Genomic DNA, 26,280 nt, shown 5'->3' on the forward strand with positions numbered 1-26,280 from the left:
TGTAGTTTGATTGTAGGTTCCTGCTGGGTGCAAAGAGCCTCAAAAATAGCACCAGGAGCTTGAGCTGGAACCTGGCCATGAGCAAGAGAGCAGAGTCTGTGTTCCCAGCCCTGGAATCAGGTAGCCCCCTCGCCCAGGTGACCTCCCTCCCTTGCCATCTGTCCCCAACAGGCAAAATATGAAATAAGAAAGTGAAAAGAAACATTCTTGGTCTTTTTCATGCAAAAAGTTTTAATGGTGCCACAGCAGCTCCCATGGCCTGGTGTCTCACACAGTGGGTAGCTAAGCTTTCCTGATCCCTGTGTTTCCCCAGTGCCTCCCCCCAGTGCTTCCGGTGCCTGAGGGGCTGTAATCCATTCAGCCCCAATTAATTAATTATCTACAGGCTACAGATCTAAATATTAGTGCTATAAACTTAGATGAATAAACTTCTGAAAACTTAAAATGTCTTTAAACCTTTTTTTTTTTTTTTTTTTTACAGAAATACAAAATAAATAGCTTGAGGATTAATACAAAACAGGAAACTAATCTCTTCTTGTTTATTGACTTTTCTCCCAAATAGTACCTTAAATTGAAAACACCTTTTAAAAAAATGAACTTCACTTCATGGAAAAAATATTCAGCATCCCTGAATTTGTACAAGTGTCTCTGAACAATAAACTAAACATACTTGATTTATTCCTCCTACCCATCACCAACTAAGCAAAGGTTATACATCCTACTGTTTCTAAGATATATATGTAAAAATAGCAATTTATGGTTTCTCACTGATGGTGACCTGGCTGTAACATTTCACTGGAACTCCCTGCTTGGTCATGCAAAGGATCAGGGAACTTTTGTTGACCCCTTCTGCCTTTAAGATCTATTTGGCTGTAACTTTGGCGTAAATAGATCTTTTCCGCCCCCCTTCATTACCCTTACAGTCCTCCTCACCCTGACACTGAGGGGTCCCTTGTGTGCTGGTCCCCAGGCAGTGTCTCATCCATCACCACTTCCCATTGGGAACATGTGCAAAGGGATCAGCCTGAGGAGCTCCCATGGACTTTGCCCCCATTGCTTCATGAACAGTTTGGGGTTCTAAACACTGGTTTCATGAATATATGGAAATATTACTTTTTAAATGAGACAGATACTGAAGTTTATGACAAAAAGCCTGAAAACTCTTAAGCTGTGATCGCATTTCAAACATGCCGTTGCACGAACGAACTGCAGTGACTGTTGGGCAATGAATAAACCTCCTAAGCATGGTAGATGCGTGATTTTACACACTCCCAGGCTGCTCTGGTGTTTCCAACTAAAACGTTTTGGAGCCAGTGTTTGCATTCCTAGTTCCCAGAGGGAGGGAGGGGCTGATGGGCCCCCCACTATCCCAGGCTGGCTGCAGCTGGAGGAACCAGGGGCTGGACAGCAAAGCCTGCTCATTCCAGATCCCTTTTCTCCACATAATTTCCTGGGGTTTCTGAATTTAGAGGAGAGGCTTGGAGTTGTAGCAGTTCTTGTTCTGCTTTGGTGGCTTGTGAAAAATTAAACAGGGTGAAATTAGGAAATAAAACTGTTGGACACAAGTGTTCATTGAAACACCTGGGACTAAAGATAACAGCGTGGGTGAAAAGTGGGAGGTCACATGCCCTGACAGGGGATTTCTGATGTTTGTTTCAGAAAATGGACCTTTACTGAGAGCAGAGCGGGACTGTCAGGGGAGTGAGAGGAGTGAATTCCTGGCATCCTGCACACTGGGGTCACTCTCAGCTTACCAGGATAGGGATACTCAATTTCTAAAGCTGCAGGTTCTTGGAATCATGTGGGCATGTTAAGAAAATTATAATAAAATCCTCTTGACTTCCATGCAAAAGCCCACATGGGTGTAGGGAAGACCCTTGGGAATGGCTGTCGGAGGCTCAGCAACTGGAAGAGGAGTAGGAACCAGATCGCAGCAGGGTCATGCTGGGGGACACTGAGTGCCCCCGGCCCCTCCTCTGGGGAGCTGTCCCTGCCCATGTGCAGCTTGGCCATCCCCTGGGCTGGTGACACCTGAGCAGGTCTGATGCTGAATGGCTCCTCTTTTCTGACCATGGGGCCATTAGATCCTTGTGATCACTGAGCAGGGACTCATCCCTGTGGACTGTAGGCTCCCAGGAGAACAGTGTGCAGCAGCGATGGAGCCAGTCACCACCGGAACAGCCCTGTGGAATTCCTTGCAGAATTCCCTCCTGAGACTGAACATCATCATTCCACCTTTCCTGTGGCAGGTGGAGGACAAATCTCCTCTGGGGCCAGCGCTCTCAGGGACATGGAGCCCTGGGGCCGGGGGCTCGTGGATGCCTCTCGCTGCAGTGTCAAAGTGCAGGGAAGAGCTGATGAGGTGCATTAGGCTCCTTCCCCTTCTATCCAGCACTGTGAGGCACTGCTCGGGCTGGTCCTGGACACACTGAGTGCAAGTCTGTCCACTTCTGAGTGCTGGGATATGTGGATGTGTCTCAGCGATAGAGCCAGCTGCTTTCTGGTTCAGCTTTAAAAGGATGACAGGAGTCCTCAGCAAAAGACCAGCACGTCTCCCCCAAGGTATTCAGCTGTCTCTGAGGTGGCATTGCTGAGTTGGACTCACCCTTGTTTTTGCAGCTGCTGCCACCTTTTATACTTGGGCACACAGCACGTTTTCAGCTTGTTAGGGTGTTTCTGCAGGAGCTGGAATACTGACAGAGAGCACAGAGTGAGAACAGATCTGTGCCTTGAAGGTTGCTGAAAATCCCCGCAGGCAGACCCAGCTTTCCTGCTCCACAAACAGAGGGAATCTGGAAGAGGGAAGGTCCAGGGGTTGTGGCATACTGAATTGTTTAATCCATTCCCTTTGTGTAGTTTCAGGAAAAAATGTCTTTCTCTGAGGCTGTACCAGGGCCTCAGAGAGTTTCCACTGGCACTGGAGCTCCTTCCCTGGGCTTGTGTGCAGGTAACCACGGATGGGATTTCACGGCAGTTTTGGAGGGAGCGCAGTTCCCACTGTCAGGAGAGTGGGGGGCCAGTGCCTGCAGCTGGGGTGGGACCTGCTGATGGATAAACCAGCAATGAAAACTAAGTATGGAAACCAAAACCTGTTGTGCAGAGGTTTGAGGGAGAGCAGGCACAACTGTGAGCCAGCATGGCTCTGCTGGCTTTCCCGGGATTCACAGGAGAATGCTTGGATTGGTTAGCTGGAAGCCAGAGCTGGTGCTGCCAGGGCAGAGAGGGGTCTGGGGCATGGTGAACTCTGAATTCTGCTTTCTGTTACGTAGACAACGTTTCATGCATCTGAATGTAGGCTGAAACCCATGAATTCCACTTAAGATATTTACAACAGCCACATCTGAGTGGGCGGGTGCTGGGAAGGGGCTGGAAGGAGCTCATGGGCAGGAGGTAGCTGACAGGTGATCAGAGGAAAACAAGCCACGAGGAGAAGGGAGATTCAGTGCCCTCACTGCAGAGCCTGGGTGACTGCAGTGATGGCAAAGCCCTTTTGCATTGGTTCTTTCCCCTCCAAATCACCTTTTAGACTTCTGTGTTAAAATTCCTGGGCTAAAACCAATGAAAAAAGCAAGCGAGCAACCACCCTAACAAAAAATCTGAGTGACCCCCTCCCCTCAAAGGCAGTGTGAACCATCAGCCAGGAGCTGACTGATTCTGATTTATGGTTTCTTTATCCTGAGACAGGCAGATACTGAGACAGTGTTTGATCTCTGTGGGCTTTCCTGCAGCCCTGAGGAGATCAAAACAAGTGTAACTCTTTCTGATACCTGCACACTTTCCTCCCCTCCCCTGCTCCTGTCGTGCCGTACAGGCAGCAACCCTGGGGAATGTCAGTTCTGTGGAGGCCACAGACCCCTGACACATCTCCCTGTGCTCGAGCAGCCCTGGGGCAGGGGGGTCCCTCAGAGGTTCCACAGTTCTCTGCAAGTCCCAGACTCGCAGGTCCTGAGGGTGCCAGCAGCGTGGGGGCACGGAACACCGGGCCCTGGGAGCAGTGGGGGATGATGCAGGGAGAGGAGCAGGTGTGGCGAGGAAGGCAGGCGCGGGGTACCCGGTCAGTTTGCAGAGATGCTGCTGTAGCTCTTCTTGATGGGGAAGGTCAGCTGCCCCGAGAGGTCCAGCGACAGCGCCTTGGGGTGCAGCGCCCGGCGCGGGTGCAGGGGGCTGGAGCCCAGTCGGGGCGAGTACAGCACCAGCAGCTCGGGGCCCAGGCCGGCCTCGGGCAGGAGCCCCTCGGGCCCGGGCTCGGTCCTGCTGCGGAGCAGGCTCGGCGAGGGCTGCAGGCTGTGCCGCTTGGGCGGCGGCGGGCTGTGGTTCTGGAACCTCACCGTCTTCACTTGCTGCAGCGAGAAGGGGGCGAGAGTCAGGTGGGAACAGCAGACCCTGCCCACCCTCCCCGCTGACCCCTGCAGAACTGGGGAGAAGTGCTAAGGGGGTGGCTGGATCCTTCCGGGGGTATGGGATGCCTGCAGAGAAGCCCAGGGTGATGTGCAGCTGATGGCAGGTGGAAGAGAGCCCCAGGGACCAGCCCAGCAATGCTGGCAGCTACTGGAAACCAAGGAGGGCTGATCTGAGAGCCATCGACCGAGTTAGGGGCAGGCAGTGGAGGGGAGGAGTGGGAGGCAGCACAGCAGCAGCAGGTCCTGCCCTTGCAGGGCCCACGGGCTCTCTCAGCTGATGCTGAGCTGCCTGGGAGCTCTGAGGTTGGCTGGGCCTTTGGGGGCTTGTGGAGGCACGTCTTTGGGTACCATGGGAAGGGGAAGCTGTCACTAGAGCAATTTTCAGAATGATTTTACCTTTATGAAATTTCTCTCTGGCTGCCAGAGGGGAAAGAAATTCCCATTCCAAATGGCTCAGCCCAAGCAACGTGAAGGAGATGGGGGAGTTCTGCAAAACTCTGCCTGACACCAAGTCTGGCATTTGCTCCCAAACTCACAGATTCTTGCCCAATTTATGACCTCAGAAAAGTCTCGAGATCTGCTAGTGACTGAACTTGGTGACAGGGACAGAGCCCCTGCAGCGTCCTGCCTTTCTTCAGGGCTTAATCTGAATAGCTGCGTCAGCAACACAAATCCCCGACTTCTTAATGCATGTGCCAATCAGTGATTTCTATTGGAAGAAAACCCGGAGAGGATGGCGCAAAGCCCTCGGGGGATTTTGGGGTATTGGCTGACGCTGCTGGCTCCGAGGGGACGCTCTGGGGCGCTGGGCAGTGCTGGCTGTACCTTTTCGGCGCTGTTGCGGGAGGTTTCTGGTTTCACCAGGATGGACGGCGGGGCTGACGCAGGCGGCTTTGGAGCTGCCTCGCTCTTCACCGGGGGGTCTTTGACGTCCAGAATCACCGAGCTGCACACGGAGGGGGTTCGGCTCTCCCCTCCCCTGACCAGCAGCGCCGGGGAAGCCTCATGGGAGAAGTTTGGCCTCGTTGCCTCGTCCATGCCAGCTCCGGGAGAGATGCTGTGGGGTGGGGAGCTGACGTGCGGGTAAAGCTGGAAGTGCTGAGGTCGCCCCGCAGCCGAAGGACGTCTGAGAGAGCCGGTGATCTGCACGGGGGTCCCTGCCTGCCCTGGCCTCTGCAGGGATCCGTCTGGGGAGCAAGGACCATGGAAAGGAATTTAGTCAGGAATCCAAAGTGGTGCAGAGTGGGCAGTGGTTACCGCCCTGCTCACAGGATGCTGTGGGGCTGTAGCTCCCAGGGACCACCCCTGTGCACCGGGACCGATTCCGAGCGTAAAACCACTGACAGTGGCCCCTGCCAGGGCTGGGAACACACCACGTGGTTCCACAAATACTCTTGGACGTGTATTACAAAACAGTGTATATGGGATGAAGATAAACATTGCAGCCTCCTTGGAAAGAATATAACCAGGAGCTCTCCATAAGGCTTTGCAAGGAATTTTTCCACGCTGAGTCGAACCCCCTGGAATTCCCAAAGCAGCCAGAGTTGGGGCCAAGCAGGGGTGTGGGACCATTAGCCGCAGCAGCTGCTGCTGTTTGGGGGAATGTGTCCATCCTCTCCCTCCCTGAGCCCCCCGAGCACTCACTCTTCCTGGTGCTGCCGCGGCCGCGCCGCAGCGGGGCCGGTCCCGCCGCGCTCCTCCCGGGGGACGGGATGGGCACGGGCAGCAGCACCGGCTTCAGGGCTCGGCTCTGCCTTGGGCCGTTTTCGGACATGCTCCCTTGGGAGGACAGCGAGGAGGTCGACAGCGTCCATGAGGTGTACAGGGAAGGCATCTTCGAGTCGGAGAGACTAGATTTCCTGTTGGAAAAGAAGGGTGAGAGCTGCCGGATGCCATCCCACCTGGCGAGGGACCCCTGGCCCTTGTCACTACTGGGGGAATGCCTTGCCATGGTTTCTTTGTGGAAACAAGAAGACCCCAGGTTCTACGTGTTACCCCCTTCCCTCTTCACATGTTTTTGTTTCACATAAGGAATTACAGACCTGAAGAGAGGAGCGACGTAGTTGCTGGGGAAGAGGCCGACTCTGCCCGTGGCGAGGGACATGCCCCGCAGCCACCCGTCCTGGTCCTTCCCGAAGACACGGACCCCTTCTCCCTTCTGCAGCTCCAGCTCGTCTGGTCCATGAGCCGCATAGGAGTGGAGAGCCACGCACCTGGGGGGAGAGGGTGTGAGGGGAGGCAGAAGTGCCCCGTGCAGGGCGGCTGGAGCATGCTGGAGCTCCGGGGTTGAATGGTGCCGAGGGACGGTGCTGCTGGCTGTGGGCGAGCAGCTGCCGCTTGCCCGGAGCCTCTTCGGCCAGTGCCGCATTGAGTGTTCGGTGCTGCCGCTTGTGGAGAGAACTTGCAGGGAGGGAACAGCCCGTTACCTCAGGCCGATATGAATAAAAGAAGAGCCAGCAGGAACGGAGAACAAAGCAGGTCAGGAGGATGGCGTCTGTCCCAGAAGTACCAGCCCAGGGTGACAAATGTTGGGGAGGAAGAAGCTGCTGCACCTCACACAGCGAGTGCTCCATGAGAAACACCGATCAGGGCCTGACAAGTACCTGTCCTAAGGCAAAGCTCTTGAAAGAGCACAGGTATGGTGCCCTGTTCAAGATAGCATCAGGAATACATTCTGCCTTTGAAACCAGAGGCCTTGGATCTGCTTGCCTGGAGCATCACCCGCAGGTGTTGGAGGCCCAGGGAAGAGCACTGCTCTTACCCCATCTTCCTTCCTTCCTTCCTTCCTTCCTTCCTCCCTCTGTCTCTCCTGCATTCTCCTTGACTGGAACACAAGGACTAGAGTCGCTGCCACTGGAAGCCATGGAGAATGAAGGGGACAGAGGAAGAGGTAAGAGGAAGTATGTGGCTCCACTCCAGGGCAGTGAGGAAATCAGACTAGAAATTAGTCTGAAATCCCTTCTGGACCTCTCTTGTGTGATTCTGGGATCGTGACCAAGGGCTGAAGCTTTGTTCTCCTCACTGAACCACATGTGAGCACACAGCAAAACAACAGCAAAAGAAAATGGTATATTTTTCAAAACTTTACCCTATTTGTTCTCTAGTTTGAACTTGAATTTGTCTCCAGTGTAACACATTTAATGTCACTGTTGTTTTATTCAAAGGGAATGTGATCTGCTCCAAGAATCAATGAGTTACAGCCCAACACCACAATTACCAGGTGTTATTTACAAAACAGAAACAACAGACTGGGTGTCTGGAGAGTCAGGGGCTACCCCAGAACTCTCTTAGAAAGGATTCTCTCTCCCTGTTGTTCAGCACGAGCATCTGAAGGTTTGACCTGCTGGGCCAGTCTGTGTGAGGGGCTGCTCCCTCGGGGTCTGGCACAGCCCAGGTGGGCTCAGGGCGGCTCAGGAGTCACCTGAGTCAAGGAGTCAAGGTCAGGGTGTGCAGATGCTGGTCTGACATTGCATCTGTGCAAACCAGGCAGGTGGTGGGATGCTCTAGCACCATCCTTCTTCTGCAAATTATTTTAGGGTCTTGGGAGTTCTTGTGCCCTTTGGATTAAGTGTTTGCTGGAGTCTTGGCTGACTGATGATGGTGGGTGTGGGTCCCAGCACAGTGCCGAGCTGTGGGTGCTGCTCCTGGACACCAGCATTCCCACAGCCTGCCTCAGCTCCAGGGGTGCTGAGTGCTGTGTAAACAGCATGTTGTGATGCTGTTGTTATTTCAGATACATTACTAAAGTGCCAGGATGGTGAATCTTACCTTGGTGTAATCATCATAAAGTGTTATCTGCAAAGTTTAACTCTGTGAAAGTTTTCAGAAACTGGATTGTTCAAAACACCAGTGGCCATGAAGGTTTCAGCATAAATAACTAGAGGCACTTAAGGAGTAATTAGTTGCTTTACACTTAAAAAAAATTCAAATGTATTGTTGACAAACAGGCAGAACTGTTTCTCCACAGATACTGCAGTGAGGCAGAAGGATGCACTCAGCTGTGGTATCAGGTCTCTGCCACTCCCTGCTCAGACCATTCCTACACGGATCTGCATTTGGATCCAAGCTGTGCTCCGGTCTGTCTGCAGCTCCTGGCTGGCAGGAGCAAGCTTATGATGAGGCTACAGGAAAACACACCCCGCTCCCCAAAGTATTTCAGTTTCCTTACGTACAGGTAAGCTGGCCCGTGGTGCTGCAGATGGGGAAGGGTGACGATGGCTGCTGGGGGCCCCAGTGGTGCTGGTGTGGGATAGTAAGAGGTGCTGACCTACGGGAGAAAGGAAGCAAAGAAAACAAGGTATTAATCTGGTTATCAGCTTCTTTCAGCCACTGGAGGAGCAGCTAAAATATTTGACTGGCTTCACCCCCCCCTTCAAAAAACCACCAAAGACATTTCAGGAAATGGAAGAGTCTGGAGCATTTGACTTAAAAGAAGACCAGGCAGCAAGAGGAAGACTCAGAATCACAGAATCATTTAGGCTGGAAAAGACCTCCAGGATCATCGAGACCTGTGCCCCATCCCCACCTTGTCACCCAGGCCAGAGCACTGAGTGCCATCCAGTTGTTCCTTGGACAGCTCCAGGGATGGGGACTCCAGCACCTCCCCAGGCAGCTCCTTCCGATGCCTGACCACCCTTTCCATGAGGAAATTATTCCTGATGTCCAGCCTGAACCTCCCCTGACACAGCTTGAGGCTGTTTCCTCTTCTGTCACTTATTATTCTGCCTTTGCCTGGGAGAAGAGCCTGACCCCCACCAGGCTCCCCCTCCTGTCAGGGAGTTACAGAGAGCAATAAGGTCTCCCCTGAGCCTCCTCTTCCCCCAGCTCTCTCAGCCGCTTGACTCATGGTCCTTCCACACATCCCAGGGCACAGCTTGGTTGGACTGATGGTGCTCACCCTGTCCTTTAAGAACGGAGCTTGTTGAGACAGCAAAGTTGGGGTGTGGGGAAGCTGGGGGAGCAGTGATGGAACAGGATAACCTGAGGGAGCACTCAGTGCTGCGCTGGAGGTGTGGAGGGAGGATGGCAGCAGGCAGTCGAGCATCCTCAGGATGCTCTTCTGCTGAGCTGGCCCTTCTGCAGCACAGAACGTGCCCCGGGGCGCACAGCTGCCAGCAAGAGCTCATTCCTGCCTGGAACCCAGCGCTGCACGCTGGATGGCGACAGCCCCGGCGGTGCCTTGGCTGTGCCGTGCTGTGTGCTGAGCTGTGGTGGCAGGAGCGTGGCCTCTGTCGGGGGGAGCAGAGCTCCCAGCGAGGCAGGGCGGTGGCAGCAGTGTCCCGGGAAGCTCAGGGCAGCGGAACGTCGCTGCGCTTGGATGTGGCTGGCAGCTGTGCTCCTCAGCAATGACCACAGGATCTTTAATGATGCAAGCTGGGGCTTTAATCTCATGTTCATTTCAAATCTAATTTCTAGTGGTCATGTCTGTAATGCGGTGCTGGAGCACTGGCTTGGCAAGGACCTAGGAAAAAAGAAAAGTGACTCACCCGCTCTGGTGCTCTCCAGTAAATTAAATTAATTAAAACACCCCAGCAATTCCAGCTTCTGTCTCGGACCTGGAGTGGCAGGTCAGCTTCAAACCTTCCCTGCATTCCTCGTTTTCTAGTCCAGGCAGGATCGGACCAGGTGCTCATAAAGTTGACTGGAAATTATAATTCTGTTTTATTAATTACCATAATCAAAATGCTTGAAATTTGGGTATTTGGAGTTTATTTTTTCTGCATTGGAGCAAAATGACAGCCTTTTGCTGGTTTTCCTGATGGAACTGTGTTGAAATGTCCCCTTCTGGGTGGAAAGCTCCATGTTTTTAATCTCTGTGTTCCCCTCTGCCTGGGAGCACCCATCATTTAGAGCATCCTCAAAGCTGCCTTTGCATTTGCAACATGCAGAGAGGAAAAAAGATTGAAAGAAGTATTTTCCAGCCACGTATAACTGATTGCAGCATTCACTTTTGCTGATCTCCTGCGAGTACCTTGCAAGTCCTTGTAAGTACAAAGGGTTTAACTCCCTGCTTGTCCTGAAGTCCCTCTCTCACTGCATCTCCCTTTCTTGTGTGTTACCAGTGTGAGCCCCAGCACTGCTGACACAGGCAAGTCCCTACTGCGAGTGTCCACGTGGTGCCTTGTGGGGAGGGAAGCCTTCCCGATCCCATCAAGGGCGGTGGGAGCTCTCAGTGCTCCTGGACATCGGGCCCTGTGAATTCCAATCATTCAGTACACAGGAAAGCCAGATGTACTGGGGGGCAGCTGTGAGGTTTATCAGCTCCCTTCACCGGCAGCAAGGGAGAGCAGCAGCTCCCGGACAGATGTTCCCTGACCCAAGGACCGCCAGCCCAGGGAATCAGCTCAGTTGTGACCGGGCAGAGATTCCAGCGGTGGAGAGGGAGGGCGTGGGTGCCCCGCTGCCCTCACCCCACAGCTGCTTGCACAAGAGGCACATGCACAGACACGGCCACCACCACAGCCCTGCAAACTGGTTCTGGCTCCACCTGAGCCCGGCTTGGCACCGCCAAGGGGAAGCAAGCGCCGAAGGAGGAGGGCTGGGGCAGTGCTGGTTATTCCCTTTTATGGCCCGAAATGAGTCCGACCTGCTTCCTGGTGGCAGGAATGCCAGGCAGGCAGGTCCTGTTGTGGGGAGCCCTACAACCCCCCGCACAGCCCCTCTGGCTTGGCTTGTCCAGCAGTGTGCTGCTGCTGCCTGTGCCTGGGGTGCAGCCCCCTGCTCCCTCGGCCTCGCAGGTACCCTGGAAGTGCCTACCTGGGCTTGCAAAGGAATCTCGGCTCTGCAGCTCAGTCATCGCAGCCCAAACCCCGAGACGGAAAGGGAAAGCTGCATCCTGTGCAGCCCCAGAAATGGCACAGATTCCCCTGCAAACCTCTGGGAGCAACACTGCTGTTTGAAAGCAAGGAATTTCCAACCCTTCTAAGGCCAAATCATAACATGTTCCCTCTCTTGTTTCTGCTGTTGGCAGTAGTTCACACTGAGACTTTTGGGTAAAGTCCCTTCGGGGGTGTGAGACAAGATACAGTTTCAGTTGAATTATGGAACTACTGTAGGGTTTCATTTCCCTTCCAAAACCCAGGATATCACATCCCAGCTCTCTGCAGGCTGGTGCTCAGTACAAAGTGCCTGCCTGGACATGGACTGCCAGGGGCTGGGTGATTGCTCTATAAAATGTTGGAGCAACCTTCAATATGAAAGATGCCATATAAATGTAAAAAACCCCTTTTTCTCCCATTTCAGCTATCTGTGAAGATTCTATACTCAGATCTTTAGTCAGTGTGGGAAGAAGGAATGAGACTCTTCTGCCTCGAGCAGATGAAGTCCCAAAGGTCAGCGTACGTTTCTATCAGCCCCAGCTTCAGCATGCCTCGGGATCACCCCAGACCGGCACTGCCGCTGCCTTACCTGGAGAGGGGTCCCGTAGGGGAACTCCGCTTTCTCGCTGCTCTGGGTGGCCACGGTGGGGTTGCTGGAGCTGATGAGCACAGGGGAGCTGATCTCCAGCGCGGGGCGGTCGGCGGGCGCGTGGACCATGCGGTTCAGGGTGTTGAGGGCTGTGGTGATGGAGAACTGCCGCAGACTTTTCCGTCTGGAGTCAGGCACCTTGGGGAAAGCCACCGAATCGGCGGCCTTGGCCTTGGGAGACGCCGTTCGCAGGGACGCGCCCTTAAACTGGGGGGACCAGTGGCTTTTGGTGGCCTGCAGGAGCTGCTGAGTGGGGGTGCTTGGCTGGAAGAGACAACAAGAGACGTGATGGGGTTTCAGAAGTTACACCTGGCACAGCCCCCAACTGCTCTGTTTCCCCTTTCCCATCTGGCAGCAGAACTGCAGGCAGGGTTCAGGTGGCATTACAGGTTATCTTTAAAATCTTGAGGCTCTGTCATTTCTCTCATCTGTTGTCAGTGACAAATTCTGGGAGTAAAATTCCTGATTCAAAGCTGAAAGCAAAATTAAAACTGGTTTGAAAAACCTGTGCTAAGACAAGGGGTTACTGAGGATGAGTGCTCCCCTCATGTTCCTTGTCCAAAGCTTTTGCTGGCAGAGGTGCAGGGAGAGCTGTACTTAATAACTCTAACTCTGAATTAGAAGGGATGTTTAGACTCATCGTCCTTTCCCCGTCTGTGCTGGCACATGTTGGTGCATCTTGCAGCAGGACACCCAAGCCCTGCAGCTGACGATACGGCATGGGCTCAGAGAGGCCCTCACTGATGGTGGCATTCCCAGAAGGATTAGATCCACCCAGTTCCATCCCTGTCAGCTTGAACATTCATGGCTTGATGCTGCTTCCACTGAAAAAATCCTGGCTTGTGAAGGATTGGAGTTAATGAGGGAGAGGCAGGCCCCAGGTTTGCATATGGGCAGTGTTCACACAGTATTTCTTAGAAACTGCTGATCAGGGTGTTAGTAGCAGAGGGCATGTGGTGACAGTGTTTTTCACCACGATGGGTGCCAGAGGAATTAATCATGATTTACTGCTGACATCAATGAGTTGCAAAACTTGGAGATTCTCACCCACTCGTGGGAGGCAATGTGCTCAATGCCTGGCATGGACAGGGAGACCGTGGCAGGAGAGGTACAGGTGGCTCCCAGACTTTGTTATTTTACAACAGGTGTGGTTTTCTCATTTTCCCTCTCCAAAACAAGGTTAAAGCCCACAGTGTGTGTGTAGGTACACATGTGCCACGGCCGTCCTGTCATTTCTCTGTGTGAGCAAACTTTAGCCTAAACTGGAAACATTTTTCTGCCTATCTAAATACCAGGAGACATGATAAAATGGGGCACAAACTGCATGTCAGAGCCAGGAGAGCCTCGTGTCTCCCACAGTAGCCCTACCTTTGCCTTCTCTAGAATTAATTTCTAATTCCTTGGTGGCTCTATGTGTCCCTTAACTAACTTGTGTCTGTTAATGCCAGACTTGAATAAGTCATTACTGAAGCTAAAATGATTTCATTAAATGAAAAGACATTTAAAAAATATATTAGAGCTTCAAATAAGATGTTTTGCTTGTGTCCTCCTGTAAAACAGCCACAAAGCAGAGCTTGCTGTAATTATGGGCATTACAAGTATTAATTTTATTTCTAGGAACTGGTGCCGGTGTCATTTACACCCTGCATCTCAAGCTAAACTGCACAACACAATTAATGTCTAGACCAGCGCTGGCAAAATTCTGCCAGGGAGCGGGTGGCTGGAAGGTCTCTGGAACCGCAGCCCCGGGAACGCCGCCTGGGACGCGCTGAGCTGGCGCCGGCCGAGGCCGGGGGCCACCTGCATCCCTCTCTGGATGCTCTTCGTCACCCTCTGTGCCCACGGGGCAATCGGAGCGGAGGGTTAACTGCTGGCAGCAGTGTCTGAAGGGGCTTGGGAACCCTCCTGACACCTGAGAGGAGCTGCTGAGGAGCTGGGGAGCCGCAGAGCCCCGCGCGGTCCAGGGCAGCGCCCCGCGCCCGTCCGCGTCCCGGTGCTGCGGGTGGTACCTTGTGGAAGGTCAGGCTGTCCTTGTTTTCCGCCTTGTCCCGGCTCCGCAGGTCGAGGCCGTAGAGTGGGCGAGGCAGGGGCAGGTGCTTGATGACCTGCACGGAGCTGGCTGGGAAAACGCCGCTGGTGCCGTTGGCCTCGCCCAGGTACCAGTTCTCATCCAGCTGCCGCAGCAGCACGATGGTGTCCCCCTTGTTGAAGCGCAGCTCCCCGGGGCTGTGCCCGCGGTAGGTGTACAGAGCCCTGGCTCGGGGCACCTGGGGGGACAAGAAACAGCCCCTGCGGTTTGTCTGACACAGACAGAATTCCCCAAAAGCATTAATGGGAGAAAAATGCAGAGGTCTAAGGCTTAAGCATGCATTTATTAGGATTAACTACCCACATCCTTTCTTGATGGGTTTTACTAATGAAGACAAGCTCCCAAATACTTATGCTAAGTTTGTATCAAGATGAAAAGCAGGCTGGACTTGTTTAAGAATATTAAGAAATGGTTAAGGCCTTAAACTAGTCTTCCCATGGGATCTTACTGCCTGCTGTAAGGGCTACTCCAACACAATGTCTATTTTAATGACCCAGGTATTTCTATTTCAGAAGGACTGGGGTCACAGCCATCATCCAGCTGTCCTGGTGGCTGTCACCTGCCAGGAGAACACAGCAGAGCAAGCTGAGTGCAGGTTCTGTGCTCCCATGGTTCTATCCCTGCTTTAACACGTGACTCTGGGTTTATTTCAGCCTTTTCCTGGGTTATGGGAAGAGGTGGCTTAATGTTATCATCGTTGCAGTATAATATGACATAGAAGGGACATGCCACACCCAGAAGAGATGCAGGGACTTTACAATCTTGACTCTCACCAAAATGAAATTACAAAGTTCCCCTAAAACGACTGCTGTGCAGAGCCCTGCCTGTACCAGAGCTCTGTGTGGAGCTCCTGTCCTCCCCGCAGTGAGGGCTCCCAGGCACAGTGCAGCCCTACATTTTAAGGGGATAACCCAAATGCTGAGCTCCATTCCTGGCCTCTTAGCTGGTGGCACAGCTGTGTGAGCTCTGTGCTGGGAAGCTGGGAAGCTGAGATTGTCCCTAGCTCTAGAGCCCTGATCAGCTTTAAGCAGAAGAGCCAGTGCCCAGGGACAAGAGGCTGTTCAGCTGCTTCCTCACTGGTCTCTGCACGTCTGGCTTGTCCCTCTGCTCTCTTTAGAGGCTGCCAAGTGCTGTGGCCTGGTGAGGACCGTGCTCTGCAGTTTCTCCAAGCCACAGTCACCCCCTCCCGCTGATCTCACAGGAGACAGTACTTCTGTACCAGTGACACATTCCAGCTTTTCCTGCCTTTTACTGTGCATTTCCCCAAATCCACCTGTGTCTGTGACCTGGGCTCAGGCAGGACTCCTGCAGGGCTCCCTCTCTCTCAGCCACTTTTGAGAGGTCAGGAAGGTAGAAGTGAGAAACTCAACGTTAGTTTCCAGAAGTGTGGAAAAGATTGAATTTCGCATGGAAATTCTTAAGTTTTTGGAAAGAGGGCATCTTCCAGCATCCCCAAACCCTGATGCCTGGTAGGGAAAAGGAACCAAGAAAAAAATTTCAGGTACTGCTTTTACTTCAAAGCCTTTGAAATGGGAAGCAATTAGTTTAATGTTTAGTTCTAATTAAGTCATTCTCTCTCTTAATTTGTGCTCATAGTAAACACATGTGCTTGGCTCAGTGACACTGACAGCACATGGCTGGGAGAAGAGAAATGGGGAAAGTGAGGCTTGGGCCAGTGTTGCTCTCCATCAGAAAAACAGGGATCATGTCCGTGCCAGGGCCATGGAGACTCCCTGCAAACAAACACCTGGATATTTGTGCTTTCCCATGAGAGACAGACCGTGGGGATAGAGAACATGGACAGCAGCTCTCCTTCAGAACCGCTCGGGGACACACTTGCTGGTGTTACACAAGGATGAGGAGCACAGACCTTGGATTGCCTCAGGAGCAACCAGAAAACAAACAGGACTTGTACAAAGTGCGAGAACAGGGCTTGGAAAGGAGGAGCAACAATGTCTGGGATGTGAGGGAACAGCAGGATACAGCAAAACATTAAAGGCAGCATGAATGAGTTATGGAAATATATTGAAAATAAGAGAAACTCTGAAATTAAATGCATACTTGGTACTAACTGGGAACAGGGAGCAAGCAACAGGGTGCTGAGATTCTGGAATATTCTTTCTTCAGCAGGCAAAGGGATGAGACAGGAGGGCAGACTGGGATAAACACCCGAAAACCAGGTGTGTTTGTGGTGTTAGGGCTGGCTGAACACATCCCCCCACTTGGATGTATGGATGGTTGGATGAATGGGCTCTTTCTTCCTCTAACCACACTCACAACCTTCAGCTTTCCCCCTCCTCCTTAACCCTTCCCTCACACTTTTCCGCCCTTTCAAATCTCCCAACCCAAGTCAGCTTTTTCCAAAGTCTGTTGGTTTTGCTATTTTAAATTTTTTTTAAAAAAAAATTGTTTGGCTGCTCAGATACTGAGCCAAAAATATCCCATCGATTTCCCAGTTTTATTTAGGACATAAACTAAGCCTTTACCTACCCACAGGGAGCAACTAATGTGGTTTTTACTGTACAGGCCCATCACAAAATAAAGCTGCAAGCTTAAGATTTCAGAAAGACATGCAGAGTCCCTGCTTTTTAACGTGTTTGGAGGGTGTAGGAAAGAACAACTGAACCACCCTGTGGCAGCCACGGTGCTGGAGCTGGGGTCGGGCAGCAGAGCTCCTGTGGGCGGCTGGTCTCACAGCCCATCATCGCTGTCCTGTGGCTGCAGGTCTGATCTGATCTGATCCCTGCGTCAGTTTGGGCTGGTTTCTGTCCACTCCTGGGTGTCCCAGATCCTCTTCAAGGGATCTGTTTTGCTTTATTTAAAGTAGGTTAATTGCAAAGGCAGAAACTGGGGTGCTAATTAACCTGGCGATAAAGACAAGGAGTGCCTGGGGGTGGCTCACTCCGGGCTGAGGGCAGAGGGAGAGGCTTTCTCGGGCCAGAACGTGGTCCTGGCAGGGGGGAGAAAGGACCTGCTTTGTTTTGATGGAGTCTTCTCCTGTTAGCATGTCCAGTTGCTTTTAATTAATCCAAAGCAGCATTTCCTTTTTGCAGGGTGGTAGTGGCAGCAAAATGTTCAGTCAAGTATTGCACACGCAGCCCGGTCCCTAGTGCAAGCTGGGCATCTGTGTGAACATCCTGAAGAGAAAACACTGGGAGCAGCTTTGTGAAACCTAAAGGTTGCTGGAAATTTGTGTAGAGTATTGCTGCCCAGTAGCAGAGAAACTACAGTGAAGAGACCCGTTTTCTGGGTGCCTGTAACTTTTTTCGATGCTGCCTCATTTTTCTGATTTTCCCCTCTGTTTTCTCCTCCATCACACGTGAGTGAGACCCAGGAGCGACTTCAGGCTGCCAGAGCGGCCGAGCCCCAGGTGCCCCCTGCCATGGGGCTGCCTGCAGACAGCGTGGGAGTGCCCCAGGGAGACAAGGCAGCGGGTAATGCCCGGTGTGCAGCACAACTCCCTTGCATCAGCACCGTCTCTGGGGGAGATGCTTTTCTCTCCTTGGCCGCTCTGCCAGCAGGGATGGTCATGGCAGATGCACTTCAACTCCTTGTCCCCATTCTCAGTGGATTTGAGGCAAATAACGGAGAAAAGATTTTATTTTTTTCCACTATTTTTGGCATTTGGCATCGGTTGTGCCGGGCAGCCATCCAATGCCTCTGAGTCTCCCTCCGCACAAAACAAAGATTAAAAATATGTACATGTGTGTGAGGAAGCAATTTGGGGCATCTCTTCCTAGCAGAGAAACGCACTCCGTAATTATCTGAAATGAGCTGGTTATAACTCCTCACGATTGGCAGCAGGGGACTCATGTAAGACCCGTACTCAGAGCATGGGAATTTACAAAAAAGAGAAGGAGAAGCAGCGTGTGAGGCTGGCTGGGGAGTCGATCACTGGGAGCAAAGGCAGGAGCACAGGGAAGAGGAGAGGCTGCTGATGGAAGCTGGGAATGCCCCTAAACCTTGTCCCAGGCAACTCCCTTTAAAACCACCCCGAGGAGCAGTGCAGTCCTCTGGCAACAGCAGCTCTGCTTGAGGAGACGGAGCTGCAGCCTGGATCCCCCAGGGGAGCATGAGGCCGAGGCCATGAATGCATCTGTGCTGGGATCCACTGGCTCCTGCACCCACTCCCAAGCACGGCTCAGTGAGACACAGCTGGTGACGCTGGGTGGGATCCTTCTGTGTCCCCGAGGCTCCAACCTCACCACCATCGCTGACAGCGTGGGTGGACGTGTGGGACAAGCGACATGTGGATCCTTGGGACAGCTCCTTGCTCTGGATGTCCAGGGCTGCTTCCTTCTGATTTACTGCCACTGCCTGATGCAGCATTGGAGCTGGTCCCCAAACCTCGGCAGGCGTCCTGCTGATTCCAGCGGTGGGGATGCTGCTGGCATGGATCAGGAATGGCCTCAGATGGGCTTGGACTGGTGTTTTTCCAGCTTTGATTTTCCTAACCCCGTGCAGGGAATGCCCTGGAGCAGCTTCCCCCTGTGCCCTGTTCTGCTGAATGTCTCTGCAGTAAATCCCAAGGGACCGATCCCAACCTGGATTTCATGGCCCCACAGGGACGCCATCCTTTATCTTCCCAAGGACCTCGTGCAGGAGACAGGACAGCACTGGGCAGCGTGAGTGCTCACCCTCAGGCAGCCAGTGACTCCAGGACAGATCTGAGGGCACAGCCCAGGCCATGCTCCTGATGAGCTGTGACACTGAGCAGGTGGAGCTGGGTATTATCCACACACTGACACTGAAGGACATGGACATGCTGGCTTTTTGTAGAGATGATCAATAACATCTGCATCCATTCTGACTACTGAGAGCCGCCTCCAACATCCTGCCACAACTGCCCATGTCTCCATGGGATGAATGAGCCCCATCTCCTGCTTGTGTGCTCAGCTAGCACAGTTCAGGGCTCTGCAGGATCCAGGTGGATGAAAAGAGCTATTTGAATGTAAATTAATTGCCATTACAATTCTGTTTTTCTGCATTTTGGCAGAGGAGATAACTTCAGCCTTGTCACAGAGAACAAAACCTTCAAAAATGAACTTGTCATTTCAATCTCTTCATGTAATTATATTCTGAGGATTCAGACAGTTGGGTGGTTTCTGCATTATTTCTTCCCTGAGGAGGATTGTTCCTGTCTTCCAAGCACACGTAGACTGTGTGCACCAGGGAGAACAAAGCCAGTCCCTCCTGCTCACGTCAGCCCTGGAGTTGCCCCATTCCTTCCTGGGCCTGCCCAAATGGGAGGCTAGCACTGGCCATGGCTAATGCTGGTGGCCACCTGCTCCTGAGCCAATTGGCCATCATGGGGAGATGCTGGAGATGTGAATTGTATGGATTTAGCTGTTTTTGTGCTGCTCCATCTGCATGGCTGCAGCTGCTGGGGCAATGGCAGAGGGACTGGGAGCACTTACCCCCTCTGCTCACTCACAGCCCTGGGCTGCCACTGCATCAAGGCTCATGTCACTTTTGAACGTGGCCTGTTGTAGTTCTGGCTTTGGAATGCAAAGGTGACATGGAAAATGGGGAAAATGATTAAAGAAAACACAGAGCAGCTTCTCTGATGGAGAAGATGAGAGATGCTGAGGCACCACTGCTGGCACCCAACCCCGAGAGGAATGCCTGGCTACGTGTTGGTGATGCCCCCACGGCTCCCAGGGAGGACACAGCTGGATCAGGCTTCACTTTGCCTCTGTGAAACACTGGGGACGTTCAGGGGAGCAGGAGGAATGCCCAAGGCTGGAGCTGGGCCTGAGTGTGGCTTTGCTCCTGGGTGCTGGCAGAGCCACAGGGGCACAGGGAGAGCAGGGACAGGCCTGTAAGAGGAAAGAGACGAGCTGGCAGGGGGATGCTGGGGCCCGGGTCCTGGCGAGCTCAAGCTGCAGTGTCTGCATGAAACCCTTTCATGCCTCTTGGCTCGCTGCTGCTCTATCAGATGTGTCTGTGCTGCCGTCAGCAGTCCCGGGCAGTGGTTAAGTTGTGTGTCATGGGTTTAAGCTGCACAGAAAACAAACTCTGTCAGCCCTCGGCATGCCCAGTCATGATGCTCTGCCTCAGCACCACTATTCTCAGAAGAGGCTGTTTATTGTGTGGGGAGGAAACCTGCATCCTGCTCCCTCCTCCTGCTGCTCCTGAGCCCTCTCCCTGCTGGTTCAGTGCCCTCCCTGTGCTGGGAAAGGGAGCGCTGATGTGGCTCCTCAGCCAGCGCTGCCAGCCCTGAGCAACACGGCCACCTCTGCCAGTGGGCACCGGGCCTGGGCACTCCGCAAGCCGAGACGGTGCTGGCAGCAGGGAAAGCCCTCACGTCTCTCAGGACACCGCTACCTCCAACCCTGGCACACTGCAGAGCTGCACGGGAGTGTGCCTCCGCCCCACCCTTCCCTCTAGAGGGAAAACACAAACTCAGGCCAGCGACCAACTCCATGGACCCAGGGACAGCGGCCAGCAACCAGCGGGGAAAATGTGAGAAGAGGAGGACTCAGACTTTGAGGCTCCTGGCTGACCACGGCACTGCGCAGGTGAGCTCGCGGAGGAGCCCTGCTGTGCTATTCCTGACTCGCCATCTGAGCCTGACTCATTGCCTTGGAAACAAATTAAAACACTTTAATGTGTTTGCAGCTTGGTACCTAATTTTGTAAAACCAGGGAAACTGGCTCCTGCTGTTGGCCATGGAGGTCTTTGGGCTTTTCACCACCCGAGGTACCACCCAGGAGTGCCCTGTGCCCGGTCTGCTGCTCACACAGCTTTTGGGGCGTGTGTTGTCCATCAGTCTATGTTGAGGTGACCTCACTCTCTTTGCAGTAGATAAAAGTGCTAAAACTACATGCAAAGGGAGAAAGCACACCAATGTCCAGCACAAGGTGCCGCCAGCACTGTGGGAGCAGCTCCTCGTTCTGTTAGAACGCAACAAACCCTGATGGGACATGGCAGTGGAGGAGACTTGGGACAAATCCTTTCTCAGAAAGGCCGTTAAGAGCACACAGAATTCTGCAGCCAAATAAAGCATCTCCATGTCCAGCTGAGGGGCTCTGTGGCACACCCCCACCAACCCCAGCAGCTGTGGGGTGCGAGGATGCTCAGGTGGGAAAGGAGCTGGCACCACCACCTCGGGCAGAGCCCAGGCCTGGGCAGCATCTGCAGGTGTGTGACATCCCCACAGCGCTTGTCCAGCCCAAGGGGATGTGACACACATTTTGAGGTCATTGCTGTGAATACACAGGAACTGCTGGAGGTTTTGGGAGGATGGGGAAGGGGGTTGGCTCAGTGAGGGGGCCAGGAAACTCGCTTGCCTCTGCCAGGTTCAAACATGGAGTTCACTTTGAACAAGACTTCAAGAAGCTCCAGCAATCCAAGTCCTGTCTGTCAAACGCAGAAAGGAGTTGGAGATGATTCTGGAGGAGAAGAAAATACCAAGACGCAGGCACTATCTATAGACGTCCGTGTGAAGGTGGGACGTTGGAGTGCAGAGTATTTTTATCCCAATAGAGGTGTTATCTGTCTATCTCCCATGAAATGCTGGAAGGGGGTGTTGAGCACTCAGTTCATGCAAAGAGAAAATAGCCCAAGTCACAGTTAAATCTGCGTGGTCTGTGTTTTCCTAAGGCAAGCTGTCATACTCGGAACTTTTTCCTCTGGCTCACTGTCCCATGTTTGTTGCATGACAAAGTTCAGCACCCCAGCAGCTGTTTGGTGGCCTGGATGGAGTTTTGCCGTGTGCAGGGTGCAGCTGGGTCATCCAATCCCCCTGAAGAGGTGTGGGAGGTTCGTGCACACCTCAGCACACATGGTCTGCTTGCTCACCAGCTCACGCTGGGGCTGCAGCCAGGTGAGGAGGAGCTTCAGCACAAGCTGTAACCACACCTGGCACATGCCAGGGGTGGTTCCTAAGAGTTCAAAGGCTTCAGTGTGGCTTTATTTACGCATACACCTCCCAGCAAGTCCTTTTATTCTTAAATTCCAGACAGTTTATTATGTGGAGATTCTGAAAATCCAAAATCTTGTCCTCTCTGCATTGATGTTCAAGATCTGAAGGCCTGGCCTGAGGTGCCAGGAGCAGCTGTGGGGCAGTGCAGGGGCTCAGGGGGCTGAGCAGGACCCAGCAAGGCCCGGCTGTGGTTACACACGGACAGGTCCACGTGCACAAAGCCAGCACGTGCCCACACCACGTTAGCTCACGGGAAGTGGATTCAAAAGGGATTTAAATGCCAGCAAATAAATCGCTTGGGATGGGCTGTAATTAGAAAATTCCCTGTTTTTTAACAACTGGCTCTGGGAAATTCCTGACTGCAAACCAAGTGCTATATTTGTGCTAATCCTGCAGCTCCGTGGGGGCCTGCTTGATCTTCCTGCTCAGAATGAGACGAGCTCTTGGCTTCCTGGGTGATGAGGGACTGATATTATGTTTTGCCTTCATGGATGCTCATGAGCATGAAGAGCAAAGAGCTGGCAAGGAAACATCTCTGCTGAGAGAGAAACTTTGATCAAACTTGTGATGTTCTCAGCTCCAGAGAGTAAAGGAAGTTTATTTATAGAACAGCTTTGGTAAAACCAAATGCTGGCCCCTATCCTGCATTGAGTGGTGGCTCCGGCTGCAGAGCTGTGTGGGGCACGTCAGCGGTATTTGCTTTGTAGCACAAGGTGGTGGATGGTGCTAGGGGTAATTAGCAGCTCTTGCAGATGGGGGCAGTCAGTTTTTGGGGAGCACATGACCTTCTGCTGCAGCAGCACATGGACACTGCAATTCTGAGTACTCAGGGGAGGGCTGTGGTTGGGTGAGCAGCACTGCAGGGCAGCTGCTCTCACTGTGATTCCTGACATAAAGAATCTGCTCTGAGGTTCACAAACATCTGCTTACCCAGATTCCTTCAGGTGAATACCCTGGAACACAAGCATTCATGGGGCAGGGTGATGACAAGTCACCCTCATCACTCTCATCTTTGCACTGCACAGGCACTTTCAAATGTGTCCCTGCTGCGCTGGGTGACATGCTGCTGTCACCAAGTGCCAGCTCAGGGGAGGCTCCAAGTCCATTAACATCCCACTGGAGTACCCAAAGTAACGGCTGTCCTGAATGCAGGTATTTAAAACCACTAAAACCAAAATGTGACTAATACGTTGCATTCTTCACCTTGCAGCAGAGGATTCCAAAGTGTTTTATAATTAAGTAACTAATTAAGTCTAAGAGTATTTCAGTGTAATATATTTTATATCCCTTCCCAGACAGGCACAGGAACTCAGAGGCCTGTCCCAGTGCCAGGGAGCCAGCCACAGCCACTGCTCCCCCAGTGCTCACTGGCTCTGCTGATTCCCAGGAGTTTGGTCTTAAAATTGGTCTTAAAAGCTTTTGGGAGCTATAGATGGACGGATGTTGCCATTATATACCAGCAGCAAGTTCCTATCTGTCCTGAGAACCAGTTAAAGAAATGTGAAACAAGTGAGAGACAAGGAAACCAGACAAGTGTATTTGTGCTCTTTTATCCAGGGCCAGGGGAGTCCAGTTGGAAAACCTATAACATTCCCCTTGTCAGCTGAATGCCACCCAGGATGGCAGTGACTGAAGCCTGTCACTGTTGGATGGTTTGTACCTTGCACGAACGGCACCAGCAGCTCCTGCAGCTCCCCTGGAGAGCTGATGGCTCCCAGCAAGGCTCTCGCTGCCACAGCAGCCCCCGTCAGAGCAGGGCCCTGTGGAGGGAGCCATCGGCAGCCCAAGGACCTGCTCCACTCTCCCCCTGGCCCCCGTGCAGCTCCCGGTGCTGCAGCCAGGCCAGTGCTCTGGGCTGGGCAAGGTCACCCACCCGCCCCCACCGCCTGTCCCTGGCTGTGCTGTGGGAAAGGGACACGGCGCCTCTGGCTCAGGCCTGCACTGCCACACGCTCCAGTAGAACACCAGAGAGAGGAGCTCCCGAGGGATGTCTGGTTTTGGTGTGTGATCCATCCAGATCCCTCATTAACACCACAGAGATTCCCTGGGGTACACGTGCCAGCTCAAACCCACAGGACACCTGTCCCGTGCCTGCCCAGACCTTTACAGCTCCGTGCTCTGGCCAGCGCTCTGGGACTCAACAGCCCTTCCAGCCAAGCTTTTGGGTGTTATTAAAAGGTTTGTAGAGACATTGTACAGAATAGTTCAGGCAAGAGAAATGGAAATCCAGGAATATAATGTGGGAAAGGTGAAGCCACAAGTCTCTACCCTAAATTCCATCTGAGCCAAGCTCTTTTAACAGGTCTAATATCATGTCCTCATTACTCAAGAAAAGCTTTTGTATTGTTAAAGAAAATTATGGAAAGAACTTAGAATTTTAAAATTAGCCTAGTAAATCATCCCTAGGTACACTCAGTAAGTGAGTCAAATTCAGTATTTTTAACCAGTGAACCTCCAAGAACTTTGGAAGGAACAGCAGCATCATTGGGCACCCCCCTTCTTTTCCAGTGCAGGGAAACTGAGGTGCAGCTATGGAAATACCTTCTCCACCATTAACAGTTACAGCTCTGCAATTACTGACTTAAGTGCTATCAGTCAAAAGCAATGTATTTCCCGAAAGTCAAAGCACCTGAAATACCCTCAAAAGCCAGGAAGCATCTGAAAACTCTGGGAGAAAAGAGCTGCTGGGAAGTTTTTGTAAGGAGAAGAGCAGGCTGGCTTTGTCTCAGCCTGGGAGTCAATTCAATTTCTGCTGTGATGAACTTGAAATTGTCAAGTATCACATTGAAACAGCAGCCAAATTTGCAAACAAAACACTCACTCTCACTTCAAACACTCTGCAGTGCTGCTAACAGAGAAGGTTCCTGGCTCTGGGCACACAGCAGGAACCTTTCTACGCTCATGGACAGAAGAAAGAACGCAAGAACCTCCTTACCCCTTCCATGTGGATCCTGGGGTTCGTTGCCAGCCGGTGCTGATGCAGCTGTAGTCCCCTGGGGACTCTCCTGATGGAGGCGGGGGAAGACAGGACCCCTGACCTCTGGATCGAGCCAAACCTGGTGACGTTTTGTCCACACCTGACTCCATCCAGGAGGCGAATGAGGAGCAGGTTGGAGGGCAGCTGCTCAATGCTGCACAGGACGAGGGTCCTGCACTCGGGGCACCGGAGCTCCTTCTGGGATTTCAGGATCCTCTGCAGACAGGGCTTGCAGAACGTGTGCTGGCACGGCAGCACCTTTGCTGTGGCGTCGAGCTTTTCGAAGCACACGGGACACTCCAACAGGTCAAGGAGAGCCAAGTCATCCATCTTCAGTGCAGAGCCCCTTCAGTAGCGGAGCCGGGGCCATCCACACCCCACATCCACCGCAGCCGGCTGAGATGCCTCCCTGCGCCTGCGAGAACCAGATCCTGGGCTCAGGCAGCTATCCTGCACGGAGGGCGAGGGAGGAGGGAGCACGGAGCAGAGCTGCGCTGCTGGAGTGTGTAACGCAGCCACCTACATCCAGAGCTGTGCCTCGCCAGCCAATCTGCAAACGCACCCGCTGCGCTTGCAGCCCCGTTGGAAATGAGTCACTTTTGACTCAGTTGGTGCGAGGGGACGGGTCCGGGCTGGTGCCGGGGACAGGAGCCCCAGGTCCTGCTCGCCGGGCAGAGGGGCCCGGAGCTGGGCCGGGCACTCCCCGGACGCGGAGCGCAGGGCAGGCTGAGCGCTCCTGCTCCGCGCAGCAGAACTGACACGGCACGGAAAAATTCACCAGCTCAGGAGATGAAAGTCCCTGATAAACATCAGCCCCGACCTGTTTGTGCTGGGCTCGGGCTGCACTGCCGCTCGCTGCGCACATCCCTCGCACACCCACACGCCGCCTCCGCTCGCAGACAGCGCCGGCTTGGCTCGCTCCCTGCCCGCTTCCACAGCACTTCTATAAAAACTCCTTCAAACGCCACCACTCGCCGGGGGTACCTGGCAGGGCCGCGGGTGGCTCCGCGGTGCCATCCTCGCCCGGTTTGGCTGCCTCAGCTCGCTGAATCAACGCCAGCGATTATTCCTCCCACAGCCCGGAGTCGCCCAACCTGTTCGGCTCCCGGAGCGCTGGCGGAGGCCGGGCGCTCGCACGGCGGCTCAAGCCCGGGCCTGCAGCGGCCGCATGGCCCCGCAGCACAGCCGCGATGTCCCGGCCCGCCGAGGGCCCAGGGCAGCCCTGGCAGCGGGGGCTGGCACGGGCCTGCCGGGGAGCAGCGTGTGCCAGACCCGATCCTGCCCCCCGGTGCTCCGGGCAGGCAGCGACCGCTCCAGCCTCCCGTTCCTAGGGATGCTCACCTCGACAGCGCCCGCCCTGTGGGACACGGGGACCTGGACAGCGTTAGCAGGGCCGGGCTGGCCCTCTTTATGCCTTCTG

At 53.4% G+C, this 26,280-nt stretch overlaps 1 protein-coding gene across 1 annotated transcript; it reads right to left on the reverse strand.

Moving 5' to 3' along the window:
- Window positions 1-204: 204 nt before the first annotated feature.
- Window positions 205-25,952, reverse strand: SH3RF2 (SH3 domain containing ring finger 2). Its single transcript, XM_039559448.1, has 8 exons — window positions 24,819-25,952; window positions 13,877-14,134; window positions 11,808-12,131; window positions 8,573-8,667; window positions 6,443-6,613; window positions 6,045-6,259; window positions 5,226-5,587; window positions 205-4,340 (listed from the first exon to the last, which is right to left on the reverse strand). Exons 1-8 carry the CDS (start codon window positions 25,188-25,190, stop codon window positions 4,056-4,058), a joined length of 2,082 nt encoding a protein of 693 aa, XP_039415382.1. The 5' UTR covers window positions 25,191-25,952; the 3' UTR covers window positions 205-4,055.
- Window positions 25,953-26,280: the final 328 nt, after the last annotated feature.

The sequence above is a fragment of the Corvus cornix genome, chromosome 13 (genome assembly GCF_000738735.6).
Source record: "Corvus cornix cornix isolate S_Up_H32 chromosome 13, ASM73873v5, whole genome shotgun sequence".
In the NCBI taxonomy this organism is placed as follows: Eukaryota; Metazoa; Chordata; class Aves; order Passeriformes; family Corvidae; genus Corvus; species Corvus cornix.